This window comes from Erpetoichthys calabaricus, chromosome 3 (assembly GCF_900747795.2).
Source record: "Erpetoichthys calabaricus chromosome 3, fErpCal1.3, whole genome shotgun sequence".
Classification (NCBI taxonomy): Eukaryota; Metazoa; Chordata; class Cladistia; order Polypteriformes; family Polypteridae; genus Erpetoichthys; species Erpetoichthys calabaricus.
This window is the reverse complement of record NC_041396.2, coordinates 30770071-30786591: the sequence shown is the minus strand read 5'-3', so window position 1 is coordinate 30786591 and position 16521 is coordinate 30770071. Positions and strand designations below refer to the sequence as shown.

At 43.5% G+C, this 16521-nt stretch overlaps 1 protein-coding gene across 1 annotated transcript in view; it reads left to right on the top strand.

Annotated features, from left to right (window-relative positions):
* The window catches only part of lhfpl5a (LHFPL tetraspan subfamily member 5a), a 47704-nt gene extending 32888 nt beyond the window's left edge, over positions 1-14816 (top strand). Inside the window, exons 2-3 of the mRNA XM_028796545.2 lie at positions 6845-7081; positions 13911-14816. Coding sequence (XP_028652378.1) covers positions 6845-7081; positions 13911-13927 — 254 coding nt within the window. The 3' untranslated portion in view covers positions 13928-14816. The remainder of the gene's footprint in view (positions 1-6844; positions 7082-13910) is intronic.
* The last annotated feature ends 1705 nt before the right edge of the window (positions 14817-16521 follow it).

The window sequence follows — 16521 nt, the reverse complement described above, 5'->3', positions numbered from 1 at the left end:
AGGAGGGCCTCACCCGACTACCCACTCCTGACATCACACATCCCCTTCTCCTTGGCCCACATCCTTTGTCTTGGATTACCATCAATATATCGCTCCTACAAGCAAACTAGGATTCTTAGCGCGAAGAGAGAAGTCACAAAATCAACCGGAATATTCACACAAATTAAAGAAAAAAACCCAATCTAAATTCATTCAGTAGTCCTCTCGTGAAAAGCAGACAGACATACAAACGTTGGATCTTATATATTTATATATATATATATATATTCATGGCATTCGTAGTCTGTGTCACAATCTGATTGTATGGGTGGTTGCCTACCAGGTAACGCTTGTGGCTGGCCAGCGAGTCTGCTAACATCCGCCACGGTGCCCTCAGTTTGTGAGGAGCAGATCATAGAATGGCTGAAATAGTTTACTGTCAAATAATGCAAAGAGTACGCGACACGTGTTTCGCCCTAATTCTGGGCTCATCAGGTGTACACACTCACTGCACTCACTTACGGTAATCGAACCTCGGACGTCAGCGCCAGAGGCGAAGCCCCTAATGTTGCGCCACGGCGTGTAGTTCATTTATTTGACAGCATGTAGATCGGGGTAATTACATTCATGGCATTCGTAGTCTGTGTCACAATCTGATTGCATTATTTGACAGTAAACTATTTCAACCATTCTATGATCTGCTTCTCACAACTGAGGGCACCGTGGCGGATGTTAGCAGATTGCTGGCCAACCACAAGCGTTACCTGGTAGGTAACCACCCATACAATCAGATTGTGACACAGACTATGAATGCCATGAATGTAATTACAGTACCCCGATCTACATGCTGTCAAATAAACGAACCACACACCGTAGCGCAGTGTTAGGGGCTTCGCCTCTAGCGCTGACGTCCGAGGTTCGATTCCCGAGAGGGAGTGCAGTAGAGTGTGTACGCCTGATGAGCCCAGAATTAGGGCAAAACACGTGTCGCGTACTCTTTGCATTATTTGACAGTAAACTATTTCAACCATTATATATACTGTATATATATATATATATATATATATATATATATATATATATATATATATATATATACTGTATATACTGTATATATACTATATTATAAATGTTACCCCATGTAGTTTGTAGTGGTGGCCGAAAAAAAATGTAATCTCATGTTTTCAGGGAGAAATTAAATATTGAATATTCGATACTCTCCAGTGTTGATCCCCTAACAAAGTGAAAACATTCATGGAAAAAAAATAAACAAATTTTCACATAACTCATGTCGCTTAATCCGCATTTCCGATATCCATTTTTATGGTGAAAACATGCAAAAAGCACGTGTTTCCTGTTAAAATATTATTAACGGTTGCTTCCTGAAAACTTCTTATTAATGGTCAATAAGGAAGATATCATTCCCATAATGCTGTGCATTTGACTTGAAGCTCTGCCTCCCCCCTTCATTCACTGGTGAAAAAACCTGTCTTTCATTCTAACGCATAGCATTATGGGAATGACTTGTTCCTTATTGACAGTTAATGAGGAGTTTTCAGGACGTAACCGTTAATAATATTTTAGCAAAACATGTACTCTTTGACAATACAAATGGATATTGGGCATGCAGATTATGTGACACAAGTTACGTGACAATTTGTTTTCTTTTTTTCCTTGGATGTTTTTCATATCATTTGGCACAGTCCAGTGTTGATCTTCAGTCAACGCCTCTAAATTTGAAAAATCAATATTGAATTTCTTAATGAAAATATAACATTAATTTTCTTTCTCAGTCACCAACACAAACTACATAAGGTAAGTAACATTTAGAGAAAATCTCATTTTGGGGTGTGATATTCCTTTAAATTATTGAAAGCAGTTTGACACTTACTTAATTCTTGCAAAACAGCACCTTCTTCAGGAAAAGTACGGTAGTGCATTAGATGTCCCCAATGTACTGGCAATGAGGCAATAAATCAGAACTCAGGACCCCTGTATTGGAGGTATTTTCTGCAAAAAAAGAAATTAAAATGAAAAATATAAAATGGAAATGCAATCTCTCTTTTGCAATTTCATTTTCAAAGTCTGCATGCAAGAATGCTGCAAAAATTAAAATTAAAATGAAAATGAAATAGCCCCATTTGCAGTTTCCTTTTCAGCCTGAACCACACTGAAGCTGCTGAAATGAAAAGTAAAACACAAATAAGCTTTGGCGCCACCTGCTGCTCATTGCACTTTCATTTTCAAGTCCTCAACATACAAATAGTGCGGGTCAGTGTGCGGGATTACGACTTCAACTTGTGACAAACTCTCATTCTTGTGTGCAGACATTGAAAATGAAATTGCAAAAGAGAGGTTGCATTTTTATTTTATAATTTTCATTTTCATTTTCTTGTTTGCAGAAAATCCCTCCCATGCCACCGGACTGTAAGGTTGCAGCACTAAGCACTTTGCCACTGTGCCAGGAACTATAACTCTTATCATACGTGTGGTGTTTCCTGCAAATCATTTTAAATCACATGTATTATGTGTGCTCTTTTTAATTTGACTGAGAACCACTGAGAGCTCTTAGATTATATCAAAGGGCACTATATCAGAATAACTGGAGTTTGAAAATTGAACGATGAATATTAAAGACTCACTGCCCTGGCAAAGTAGCCAGGTTTCCAGCATCGGACTTGGCATCCCTCAAGCAAGTAAAGTAATTGGATGACAACGTGTTTCCCACGGCCCATTGGCAGCTTGTTAATGGAGGGGATAACAGAACATAAGGGGCAGGTACCCTCCTCTAGTCTGCCCAGCCTTGAGCGCCACTTGTCAGTGAGATTTAAGAAGCAGGTCTCGACAGCCGGTGCGCTCCGGGGACAGCTTAGCCGCCTGTCAGCTTTACAGAATTGAGCTGAGGTGAGGTGTTCAGTCAGTCCATCTACTGCACATTATGACACAAAGCTGCAGGCAGCCAGGAGAGGAGTCCAAAGGAGTGTCCCTCGCCGCTTTGCTTGGGGTAAAGGGACAGATGCCATTCAGGAGCTGTGACAGAACCCTGGGCTACCAGAATCTTATTAAATGGGCCCATTAAACCTTGGGGTTTGCCTAAATTTGCTTTTAATAAGAGTGTGGTCATCTACGGGCAGGGAGAGGAAATCAAAGGTGGACGGATTCAGGGTCAGCTGGTGTGAATGTGTTTAGGGAAGCACCAGGGTGGAAATCTGAAGTCACGATTGGCACTTTTCCCACTGAAGGAACTTTTTTTGGGAACCAAACATTTGTAGTAATCCTACCACTGAAAATCGGGTAGTTCTTGATATTTTTTTTTTAGCTCTTAATCCAGAATGTGTACTTTACTGTGTACTGTCATAGGTGAGGCTCAGGAGATGAATTGTTCTAATTGACCGACCACAAGCACCGGTGCCAGCAGCCATACCACATGCTGTTCAGAGCAGGTCATCCACCTGAAGCTAAGTGTCTTTGGGCCCGACCAGTACTTGGATGGGAGACCAACCAGAAAAAGCTTGAGTTGCTGCTGGAAAAGGTGTTGGTGCAGGGGCTGCTGGTCTCTCCCAGTGCCCCAGGGCACTGATGGGGACACTGTGCTGTAAAAATGGTGTCACCCTGACTGTCTGTGGTCATAAAAGATCCCTGGGCATCCTTTGTAAAGAGCAGGCTGTATCCCGATGTCCTGGCTAAATTGCCATCCATGTCCTGGTCATTCTGGCCCCCTCATCATTCCCTGTCTCTTTAACTGGCTACCTAACAGCTTATGTGTGGTGAGTATACTGGTGCAAAAATGGCTGCCATCACGTCATCCAGGTGGAAGCTGCACAATAGAGGTGGTTGTTGTGGCTCTGCACTCACTGAAGTGCTTTGAGTAGCGAGAAAAGTGGTATTTAAATGTAAATAATAATAATAATTATCATTATTTTTATTACGGTGGGTTGGCACCCTGCCCGGGATTGGTTCCTGCCTTGTGCCCTGTGTTGTCTGGGATTGGCTTCAGCAGACCCCCATGACCCTGTGTTTGGATTCAGCGGGTTGGAAAATGGATGGATGGATGGATTATTATTATTATTATTATTATTATTATTATTATTATTATCCTGGCATCACTGTGTACAAACACAAAAACACACAAAATCTAGCAAGGTGAACAGTTTCCCTTTCACTTCACCTTCTAATATAATTTGATTTCAAGGTAAGGTAGTTATTTCAGATGAAGAAGTTTCAAAGTAAAGTACTTTGCTGGGAGACCATCAAGAAAAAGCTTGGGTTGCTGTTGGAAGAGGAGTTGCTGCTTACCCTGTGGTCTGAATGTCTGCTCCCAGTGCCCCTGGGCAGCGATGGGGACACTGTGCTGTTACAATGGCGTCATCCTTCAGATGAGATGTAATACTGATTCTCTGTGGTCATAAAAGCTTCATAAATAGCAGGCTGTATCCCGATGTCCTGGCTAAATTGCCATCCATGGCCTGGTCACTCTGCCCCCCTAATCACCCCGTCTCTAACTGGCTGTCTCTCTCTCTCAGCTAACAGCACATGTATGGTGCAAAAATGGCTGCCGTCGCGTCATTAGTGGAGGTTCATGTGGCTCCCCACTCACTGAAGTGCTTTGACTAGTTAGAAAAACAGTATTTAAATGTAAAGAATTATTATTATTATTATTATTATCCCAGCAACACTGTGTATAATGGTGCGACTTAAACCACCTACAACTGAACACCAGCAAAACCAAGGAACTGGTGGTGGATTTTAGGAGGCCCAGACCCCTCATGGACCCCGTGATCATCAGAGGTGACTGTGTGCAGAGGGTGCAGACCTATAAATACCTGGGAGTGCAGCTGGACGATAAATTAGACTGGACTGCCAATACTGATTCTCTGTGCAAGAAAGGACAGAGCCGGTTATACTTCCTTAGAAGACTATCATCCTTCAACATCTGCAGTAAGATGCTGCAGATGTTCTATCAGATGGTTGTGGCGAGCGCCCTCTTCTACGCAGTGGTGTGCTGTGGAGGCAGCATTAAGAAGAAGGACGCCTCACGCCTGGACAAACTGGTGAGGAAGGCAGGCTCTATTGTTGGCATGGAGCTGGACAGTTTAACATCTGTGGCAGAGCGAAGGGCGCTGAGCAGGCTCCTGTCAATCATGGAGAATCCACTGCATCCATTAAACAGTGTCATCTCCAGACAGAGGAGCAGTTTCAGCGACAGACTGCTGTCACTGTCCTGCTCCACTGACAGACTGAGAAGATCATTCCTCCCCCAAACTATGCGACTCTTCAATTTCACCAGAGGGGGTAAACGTTAACATTATTCAAGTTATTGTCTGTTTTTTACCTGCATTTTTTATTACTCTATAATTTAATATTTTTTTTGCTGCTGGAGTATGTGAATTTTCCCCTGGGATTAATAAAGTATCTATCTATCTATCTATCTATCTATCTATCTATCTATCTATCTATCTATCTATCTATCTATCTATCTATCTGTCTATCTATCTATCTATCTATCTATCTATAAACACAACAACATACAAGAATCTAGAGAGGTGAACACTTTCCCTTTCACTTCACCTTAATAATAAAATAAATAATAATTCATTACATTTATATAGCACTTTCTCAGTACTCAAAGCGCTATCCACACAGGGAGGAACCGGGAAGCGAACCCACGATCTTCCACAGTCTCCTTACTGCAAAGCAGCAGCACCACCACTGTGCCACCTTCTGCACCACATTCTATTAGAATTTGATTTCAAGGTAAGGTAGTTATTTCAGATGAATAAGACAGACGTTTCAAAGTAAAGTACTTAGCTGGAAGACCGTCAAGAAAAAGCTCGGGCTGCTGCTGGAAGAGGAGTTGGAGAGGTCAGCAGGGGGCGCCCACCCTGTGATGTGTATGTGGTGCGGTGACGGGGACACTGTGCTGTAAACTTCAGGTTGAGACGTGAGCCCGAGGTCCTGACTCTCTGTGGTTATTCCTTCATCAAGACAAGGGTGTATCCCGATTTCCGATCTAAATTGCCCACCACAGCCTGGTCATTGTGGCCCCCCTAATCATCTAATTGGCTAACTGTCTCTCACTCCTTCACCTCCTAACAGCTAATGCGTGATTGAGATAGAGAGCAGAAAGAGACACAGCTCGCTTTGCCATCTACTGTCCCCACACTGAGAAACATCACACGTGGCTCAAGACGTCAAAGACCGCATCAGCTAAAGGCGTAGCCACCTGATGGAAGCTTGCCCGATGACTCCCATTTGAAACGTTCTGGTTGAATGTCTTTCATATCTAACGTTTATGCCGGGTTTATCTACAAATAAACATACGTAATAATTAAAATAATGTTTGTGCCTTCTCTTACTAAAGTTGTTGTTGTTTGCTGACATTTAGTAATGGCTGATGAGTGTTAAGATAACAAACTGCGTTCATTTTGATTACGTTCTTTCAGGGTTAGCCATTTGAGTGCAGTTAGCCATACTGTAACTAAGCAAGCCCTCGGCTTCTGTTTGAGTACCTGTGTAGCCCTTTTCATAGCCTGAACTGGAATATTTATAAATCCTGACAGACGTGCGGCTCGTGAGTGGAGGGGCTTGTAGCCCACGTTAAGGTATTTAAGTTGAGGTAGCCAGCCTCGGTCATTGTTAATGTGTCGCAGACACCCCTCTGTGAGAATGAAGCGCTACTGAGCATGAAGGGCAGAGTGTGGGGTTGACGATAACTGAATGTCAAATAGTTAAGTACATGTGAATCAAGGTTAATCATTTTGGGCATTTTCAGTATTAACTTGCCCAGTAATATAAAAAGAATCTTAAAAGATTAAGGTGCCTTTCATAAACAATTTGTCACGATAAAACATTCCTGTCTTCCCAGCTGCAGGACTGGTGATGGGGTGCATGATATACCCGGACGGCTGGGACTCTGATGAAGTCAGGAGGATGTGCGGAGACAAGACTGACAAGTACACCCTGGGGGCCTGCACAGTGCGCTGGGCTTACATCCTGGCCATCATTGGCATCCTGGACGCCTTGATCCTCTCGTTCCTGGCCTTCGTCCTGGGGAATCGTCAAGACAGCCTGCTGCCCGAAGACTTTAAAGTGGAGAGCAAAGGTGGGCGATTACTGAGCAGATTTATTTGTGGCACATTAGCCTGTCATAAAGTAGTGACACACACCTTCAGGACTCATTTTTGCCTCATCTCTTATTCCTGGCTGTACATAAAAAAGTGATTTGTTGCCTCATTGGATCGACAGATTCCTCCCATCTTGGCAAACTTGTGCACAATGTGCTTCCTCAAAGTGCCAGTCCAGCACAGGTCACACTCAAGCACTGATCAGCCCTCCTTCATTCTGGGATAAATAATCCAAATGTATGTTTGTTTAGGTTGTGGGAGGAAAATGGGGGGATTGCAGGGGTGCATACAAGGTCAACATGCAGACTCGTGTCTGACTTAGCTAGGAATTAAACCCAGAAAGAATGGGCTGGGAGGCAGCAGTGATAACCACTTTGCCACCATGCCACTCTTCTCCAATATGGACCTAATATGGACAAAATGCCGAGATAGTCAGACCTATTAATGGCCATACTGTCACTAAGTAAGGGAAAGCTTTCATCTGTTCGAGTATTTGTGCAGCCATTTTCTTGGCTAAAAACTAAGATCCAGGCCTTTAATGACCTCTTGGGCACAGCCATGAGCAGTGTGTCTGTCTGCAGGGAGAGAGTCGACCTCGGTGAGGAGTTTACTTACCTCGGCAGTGACATTCATGTCTCTGGTGACTCTTCCTATGAATTGGATTGGGAGAGCATGAGGGGTTCATGAGGTTGCTGGAAAGGGGTGTGTGGCGCTTCCGATATCTATGCAAAAGGACGAAGGTCCAAGTCTTTAGAGTCCTGGTGCTTCCTGTCTTGCTATATGGTTGTGAGACATGGACGCTATCCAGTGACCCGAGATGAAGACTGGACTCCTTCGGTGCTGTGTCTCTTTGGAGATTCCTTGGGTACCGCTGGTTTGACTTTGTGTCGAATGAGCGGTTGCTCATGGATTCCCGAATGAGGCACATCACCTGCATTGTGAGGGAGCATCAGTTGCGACACTACGGCCATGTGGTGTGATTCCCCGAGGGTGATCAGCTCACAGGATCCTTACCCAAGTGGCTGGGCCAGGCCACGTAACACTTTGCTGTAGCTGATAGAAGGTCATTTCTGGAAGGTGGGACTGGACGGTGCTGTACCAGTGCATGCTCCCCAACCTGACCTAACCTGACCTTTTCAAACACTGGACTGGAACGTCTATGAATCCCGAATGTAATGATAAGTGCAACATTAAATATTCAAGAAGAAAAAGTTCTTTTTTGTTATTGCTTTCAAGTATGAGATTATATGACTATCAGCAGATGTAATGAACTAAATTAGGAAATGAACCATTAGATAATGAATGGACGGATGGATGGATGGATTGTATTGTCGCATTATTTGCACTTTTTCTGAATAATTGTTGTTATCTGGGTGGCACCTTCACCTAAGGCGACTTACAACATTTGAGAGATACAATTGGTTCAATTTCTTTTGTTTTTGTATTTGGAGCACAGGCAGGTGAGGTGACATACAGTGGCATTAGCCTACCGTAGTGCCCCCATTTACAGAATAATATGAAACCAGTGAGAACCACTGCACTGGACTACAGAGTGTCACACGCTATCTCTAGGCCAGGGGTTCTCAACCTTTTGACCACTTTGCAGAGATCTTTTTTCATTTTGACTTTCTGCTGATCAGTGTCAAGAAATCCCAATTAAATCCAATGATTCAATTGCGTATAATAATAAAATGTGACAACTGCCAAGGGGTGAATGCTTTTTTATAGGCAATGTATGTTACATAAAAATTTAGTGACAATTTCTATCCTTACCTTTAATCATCTGCAGCTCACATGCCAACCAAGCCAAGAATCTCCTTGTCCCCTATCAGGACGGGTGTAATGTGTGCTGGACGGTGCAGGATATGGCAGTCTTAATAAATATATAAATGTCTATGTGTGTGTGTGTGTGTGTGTGTGTGTGTGTCTGTCTATCTGTCTGGTCCAGAAGTGAGAAGTGGAGTTGGGGTAAAGGCTCTGCCTCCGAGGAAACAGAAAACTTGCTTAGCCACTAATAACACAAGCGGGTTGAGCACATTGGCAAAACGAAATCTCAGAAGAAAGACAAAGTCGCTGAGCTGCTAACATCGGCAAAACGGTATCCCTTTTACGTTTCCTCCCTCCTTTAATACACAAGCGAGGTGAGCACGTCGGCACAACGACTCCTCCTAGGAGAGAGATGCCCAGAGTTCCATCCATCCATCCATTTTCCAACCCGCTGAATCCGAACACAGGGTCACGGGGGTCTGCTGGAGCCAATCCCAGCCAACACAGGGCGCAAGGCAGGGTGCCAACCCACCGCAGATGCCCAGAATTGTTCCTTTCAATTACCTGACAGCTCTAAATTTCAGTTTTAATTCTGACAATTTCAGTAGTTTTTAGGACCCTGGGCTTTTTACAGCATGGGCTTACACAGCTAGTGTTATATAATTACAAAATGTGAACACTTTTTATAGGCACTGTTACTTACCTTATGAAACAAGAATTGTAGTCTAGTTTGTGGAAAGTCTCGAGTTAAGCCGATGTCACATTACAGGACTTTCTGTCATTGGGGGTATGTCGTCACTTTTGACGATTGTGTCTCTGCTCCGTGTTAAATTACATGACTGAAGTCCACAGCCCATGTCACATTTACAGATTGTGGGGTGATGTTCCAGCCCAGTCGTGCTCGCCCCCTTTTCCTGACGGAGCCAGTGATGTACGAAGGGTTAACAGCTGCAGCACCATCAGCCCTTTATTTCTCTTTTTCTATTCTGTTACGGTATGTAACATACGTGGCATCGGGTAGAAAAGCTTCTGTTCTGTTTGTGAGGTCCACAGCTCCCATTCTGCGTGACAGACCAGCGCTGTATGAAGGGGCCTCTGCCTTTTTCTTTTTTTTCCATTTTGTTTTAGTACGTAAAACACAACACATAAGGCAGCTGAGCTTCTCTTCTTTTTGTGAGGTTCAAAACTCGCGTGTTCCTTATTCCTCATCGCTACATGCTGTGCATTATACTTTCAGACTGAATGCTCAATGGTGCTCAGCTCTCACACGTAAAGAACCCAACCCTATGACCAAACCTGATTGGTTTTATCCCAGCCAGTCACAGACTAGCTGGTCTCAGTCGTTGGGTACGTCACACTAGACGACTGATCTGGATAATGTAAAGGAAGAATACGACTTTAAAATCGCTTGAAAAGTCATCTAATGTGACGTAGCTTTTAAGCCCCCATCACATTACACAACATTTCCATTCATTTTCATGTACAGCTTTCATTTACTTACTCTTAGCCAGTCGCATTGTGTGACAGCCCAGTGACTTCGGCAATTTCCAGTCTCACTGTTACCTTCACCTGGCTAAGCAGCTTCAGGAGATGAGATGAGGCAATAAAGAGTTCAAGGTGGTGTTGTTTCATCTTGGGTGAGTTCTGTATTACTCTGCTTTCCCCTTTTGTTTTCTTAATTGTGTAGAGCAGGGGTCCCCAACTCCAGTCCCGGTGGGCTGCAGTGGCTGCAGGTTTTCATTCTAACTGTTTTCTTAATGAGTGCCCTGTTTTTGCTGCTAATTAACTTCTTTTGAATTCATTTTAATGGGCTTTCTTTTTTTAAGATTTGTTCCCCTGAATTGCTTCATTTATTTCCTGAAATGGCACCCAAAGAGAAATGAAATGTGAAGTGAGTGAGCCAACAGAAGACCAACTAAGTCAGGACCTCAAACTCCAACCAGTTGCTTCATTAGGCGCCAATTCTTGCTGCTAATTAAACTCGTTCTTTAATTCCACGGCTTGTTGCTGCTCTCATTGTGCAATAGCAGACATTTCATTAATTGTTGATTTTCTCTTTTCTAAGAGCTCTGTTAAAATGTTTAGGGGACCTGAGCAGATCAACATTCCTAAGACCTTCATAATAATAACAATAAGTTACATTTATAGAGCGCCTTTCACAAACCCAAGGTCGCTTTACATACAGAGTTAAAAAGCAAATTACACAGAAGACAAAAGTTCATTGAAGAGGAAAGTTTTGAGTTGAGATTTAAAGGTGGAGAAAGAGGAGCAATCTCGGAGAGACTGAGGAAGAGCGCTCGAGTGTTAAGGGGCCATAACACTGAAGGAGCTGCCCTCCCAGGGTGGAGAGTCTGATGCGGGGGACAGTGAGAGGATTACTGCTCGAGGACCTGAGAGGGCGACGAGGAGTGTAAGGAGCTGAGTGAGGTAGAGTGGGGGGCAAAGGGTTATGAGAAAGAGAATCTTGAATTTAATCCTTGATGGGACTGGTAACCAGTGAAGGTGGGAGAGAACAAGAACGCTTTGTGAGGGTGAGGACTCTGGCTGCGGAGTTCTGAATGTACTGTAGCTCCTGTATAGATTTTGCTGAGGGAATTACAGCAATCGATACGAGACATTATGAAACAATGAACCAGACTTTGAGCCTCAGGACAGAAATGGACAGAGTCGAGCAATGTGACGGAGATGATAGAATGACATTTTAGAAAGAGACCTAATGTGTCGCTCAAAGTTAAGTGATGAATCAAACAAAACACCAAGATTTCTGACAACAGGAGCAGGCTTGACAAGTGTACCATCCACAGAAACAGAGAAGGTGGGAGTTTGGGCCTACCTGTAACACTTCAGTTTTCTTGGCATTAAGTTTAAGAAAGTTGTTTTCCATCCATAGCTTAAGATCAGTGAGTGTGCTGGGAGGCGAGTCTGTACTAAGATAGACCTGTCTATGGTCTGCACAGCTGTGGAAGTTAAGGATATGTGTGTGAATAATCTGACCCAAAGGAAGGATAAAAAGTAGAAAGAGTGACAGCCCAAGGACTGAACCCTGAGGAAAGCTAAGCCAGAGATGCCTACAGCAGAGAGACGTGACAGGAGGATTCAGATATTGCATAACGGGCGCAGTTTGCTGGTCCTGTTTTGGCTCATTTTGTATCTCATTATTGTTTGGCAGCTAATTAAGGAAAAAAGAAACGAGTCTTCAGGAGCAAGTCAATTAAAATGAATTCAAAAGAAGTTAATTAGCAGCAAAAACAGGTCACCAATTAACAAAAGGGTTACAATGAAAACCTGCAGCCACTGCGGCCCTCCAGGACTGGACTTGGGGACCCCTGCTGTAGAGTAGACTTTACCAGAGTGCCTCAAATTCCATAGACCTCCCATTGTTTAGTTATTGTACTTTATAACATCTCCCCACCTTCCCTTCTACATCTGTAACCTCAGGTAATTAAATAGAGTAAAAGGACAAAAAGGAGTTAAGTTACAACTTTAAATAATGTATTATTGGTAATATTCATAAATTCCGTACATACTCGTGTATAAATTGGGTCTTGAAACCCGAAAAAATCGATCATTAAATCAGACCCCGACTTATACGCCTGTTCAAAAATGCGACACTTCTTTTTTTTTACATCTCCTTGCCTCCTCCGATCTCACATCAGTTTCTCAGACACGTCAAATTTTGTTGCAGCAGCTCAGTTACCAATTACTTTCACCACTTCGACTTTTAATTTAAAACCAGCTTCATATTTTCTTCTGATCAAAGCTCCATCATAGATTAGGGATGCTCTTGGTGTATGTGGGTGTGAGATACAAAAAACACAAAATAGTGCAAACATCGCTGCGGAATAGTTCAGGTATCACTGTGTGGTCACGTAGGCACAATAGATAGAAAAGAAAGGCCGTGTGCTCCGTTGGTTACTCTCTCAGGTGGACGTTAGCATATCATAATCTCTTGGACCAATAGTGTGAGTTTACCACATTCTACTTATACGACCGACATTATAAAATAACAAAAATTATACAGTAAAATCAAGCCCGACTTATCCACGGGAGAAATTATTACCGTATATATTCGTGCTTAACAGTAAGCAAAGTATACGTGAACATCAGAAACCATACAACCTGATGAATGCTGATGTGTAGTTTCAGGTGACACACAGACTTGTAGTTACTTAAATGTCTCTGGTCAAGTCAATCACTTCTAGTCCATTTTCTTCAGGACATGCCTGTCTCAATATGGCTACTGAGTTGTGCTTTCTGCTCGTGTTCTTCTCTTCATGGCCACGGTGTGTGTGTGTGTGTGAGAGAGACAGAGAGAGGGGTAAAGCGACCAAATGTATAGATTCTCTGTCCAGATCTTACACCAGTAGGATATAGTGGTACAGAATGGCCTCCAATTCCAAACCAATCCCAAACAGCCAACTTTAGAGTATAGCTTGTTTATGGCTTTTAGTCCCTCACTGCCTATCCACACACCCTAACCCCCAAGACCATGTTTTAAGCTGGAGTTTGCCAGCTACTGTAGGTTTATGGCTTTCCTGTATGGGTTGCCAAACCAGTCTGAGCCCCCAAACCAAACCCTGCAATAAAATTCACATCCCGAGTCCATGCTAAAGACTCCAGGGGTCTGTTTAGTTAGACATGAAGGTACTGCTGTTGTCATCAATGAAATCCTGAAACACTAATATCACATTGGCTTTGTCTGACTTACACGATATTTATCAACTTATACACCATAACAGGTGTCGAACATTTTTTAATAAGCACCTAAATTGCTAAAAAGACAAAAATGTGTAAATGTAAATTGAAAATGACAGTGCTAGTTATTCTCGTACACATCGACTACGCTAAGGCCGAGGATGTGACGTGACGTGACATGTCAGGAGCCCCTTGAGTGGTCACATTTATGTTTTGCAGTTGTGTTTTATTTTTTTTCTTTTCCCCACAAGGCCATGCTAACCGCGTCCTTTTCCTAACAGTGAAGCCATAAAGCAGCAGGTCCGCTCAACTGTCCATTTTCCTTCCTGTGTTTATCTTCCGCAGAGGGGGGTCACGCCTAAATGGCCGTTGCCATGGCGAGTGACACAGGGTGACTGAAGACGCCAGACTGATGGCGGGAGAGCCCTGAAGTGAAGACCTGCTGCTGCTGCTGCGTTGGCCGCGTTGTCGTCGTCATCCACCTGAAGCTGATGACATCTCACACAGGATTTTGATAATTTTAGCCTGCAATATGGTGCCTGCAAATAAAGGAGCTTGGGAGAAGGTATGGTGGGGGGGGTAGGGGGGCATTCATCACAGCCACAACCTTTCTTTACCGTTACAATTCCTTAGACTCACCCGAAGATGTCACCGTAGCCAGCATTGTTCTGTCGATTAGTCCAAAAAGGGGACGAGAGAAACTGGGTGTCACCCTCCCACCTAGCAGTTGAGCTCTTCTAGTGTTGCACAATTAGAGCACACTCTTTTTATTTTCTATAAATATATTTACTGCAGTACCCCATTTATTGCGACATATTCCCGATCAGCAAGAGCTCAAGCTTCTAGGCAGATGGGCTCTACAGGCAGAAGGATACAGCATGGCACTTGGGGACAGATGGACTAACATCACCCACCTTATCTTTAACTTCTCTTAAGGGCTGAAAAGCAAAACAGGACCACCTTTCACTCAGTGAAAGCATCATCAGCGGTCCGCACCAGCAGACTTGTAAGCGAAGCAAATGCTGCAGGCGTAAAGATCCGAGATGACGATGATGCCAGGATGTGTGCCAGGACTGTGTGCCCTGCCAGCCAAGTGGGCACTGACTTTACAAAACGAGTGTTTGCCCCGTCCGCTTGTACAGCAGTCACTGTGTTTCAATGTTGTGTGTGAAAGTCGCACTTGGGCGCCAACGTGACCTTGGCAGTAGTCGACGCGTCTCTGTGTGCCTCCAACTTGTGATTCTCGATTTTTTTTTTTTACAATTCTGTATACCTTTGAAATGGTGAGGAATGTAAAAATAATGTTATTTCTATCATTTGGAATAAATGTGGTTGAACTAAATCCGTTGCCAGGTTGTCTAAATTTCAATGTGATTCCTGACAGTAGTGGGACAGCACCGCTCAGGTTCTCAGTATTTGCAAAAAAAAAGTTTAGATAACTTTATTACTGGATGTGCCTCGGCCCTCAATGAGCGAATTCTTAGGACCACTAGACTAATGCTGGGAGGGGACGCCTTCTGTTCTCAAACAGCGTGGACTCAACAAGATGCTGGAAAACATTCCTCTGAGATTCTGCGAGTGCATCAGAGAATTTCTGAAGATTTGCCATCTGCACGTCCATGATGCCAATCTCCTGGTCGACTGGGCAGGCCACTGAACTCTCTGTCAGTTTGACGATTGACTTTGTGACCCGGTGCATGATCGTGCTGGATGACGCCATTAGATGATGTTGTGAGCATAAAGGGATGCACAAGGTCAGCAGCAATACTCAGATAGGCCGTGGCATACAAGCAATGATTGATTGGTATCAACGGGCCCAAAGTGTGCCAAGACAACCTTACACCACCACCACCACCAGCCTGGACTGTAGACACAATGCAAGGATTGACGCTGCTGGTGCCTAATTCTGACCCTACCACCTGTGTGCCTCATCAGACCAGGCTTCGTTTCTCCGGTCTTCCACTGTCCAGTTTTGGTGAGTCTGTGCCCGCCGTAGCCTCAGCTTTCCGTGATGTGGTGTGCCATCTGCCTCAAGGTTGAACGTGTTGTGCGTTCTTTTCTGTTCACCACAGTTTGATTAATAAAGTATCTATCTATCCATCTATCTATCTATCTATCAATCAGTTTGTACAGGGTGGTCATCGGAGTTTCTGTTGCCTTTCTGTTAGCCTGAACCATTCTGGCCCTTCTCCTCTGACCTCTCTCATCAACAACAGATTTCTGTCCACAAAACCCGCCGATCACTGCTTGTTTTATGTTTTTCAACACAATTCTGAGTAATCCTGCGAATGGTGTGTGTGCGTGTGTGTGTGAAAAGTCCAGGAGATCGACAGTTTACGGAAATACTCAAAGCAGCAACAGTCACATCACAGTCCAAACCACTCAGATCACATGTTTGATGTGAACAGTAACTGAAGCTCCTGACCTGACTCTGCATGATTGTATGTGTTGTGCTGCTGCTGCCACATGATTGGCTAGTTAAATACTTGCATGGATGAGTAGATGGTCAGGTGTCCCTAATAATAAGGCCAGTGAGTGTATATACAGAAAGGCAAATGAAAAGAAACTTTTAAAAGCTCTCTCAGCACATCCCACCACATTTGCTTAATTTCCACTGGCAGAGCTGTAGTTGTTCCTATTCGCAAAAAAACTGTGTTAATGAGCAATATGGTTAATAAAGCGTGCTAAATAGAAGAAACTCCTGTCTTTAAGCAGCTCACTTAGTTATTCTCAGGTTTTCTCCACGAGGTTTCAGAAAGTGGGCGCAGGACTGTGGTATGAAATGTGCTAAGAAACAGGAGAGGGTCTTACGTCATGTAAGAGGGTTTGATTTGCTTTCCATTGAATAAAATTAGGCATTTTAATGAAGGCTGCTGTTTGAATAAAAAAAAAATAATCACAAGCACATGATTAAAGTTCTTAATCAAAATTAAATACATATTATTTAAAATTAGGG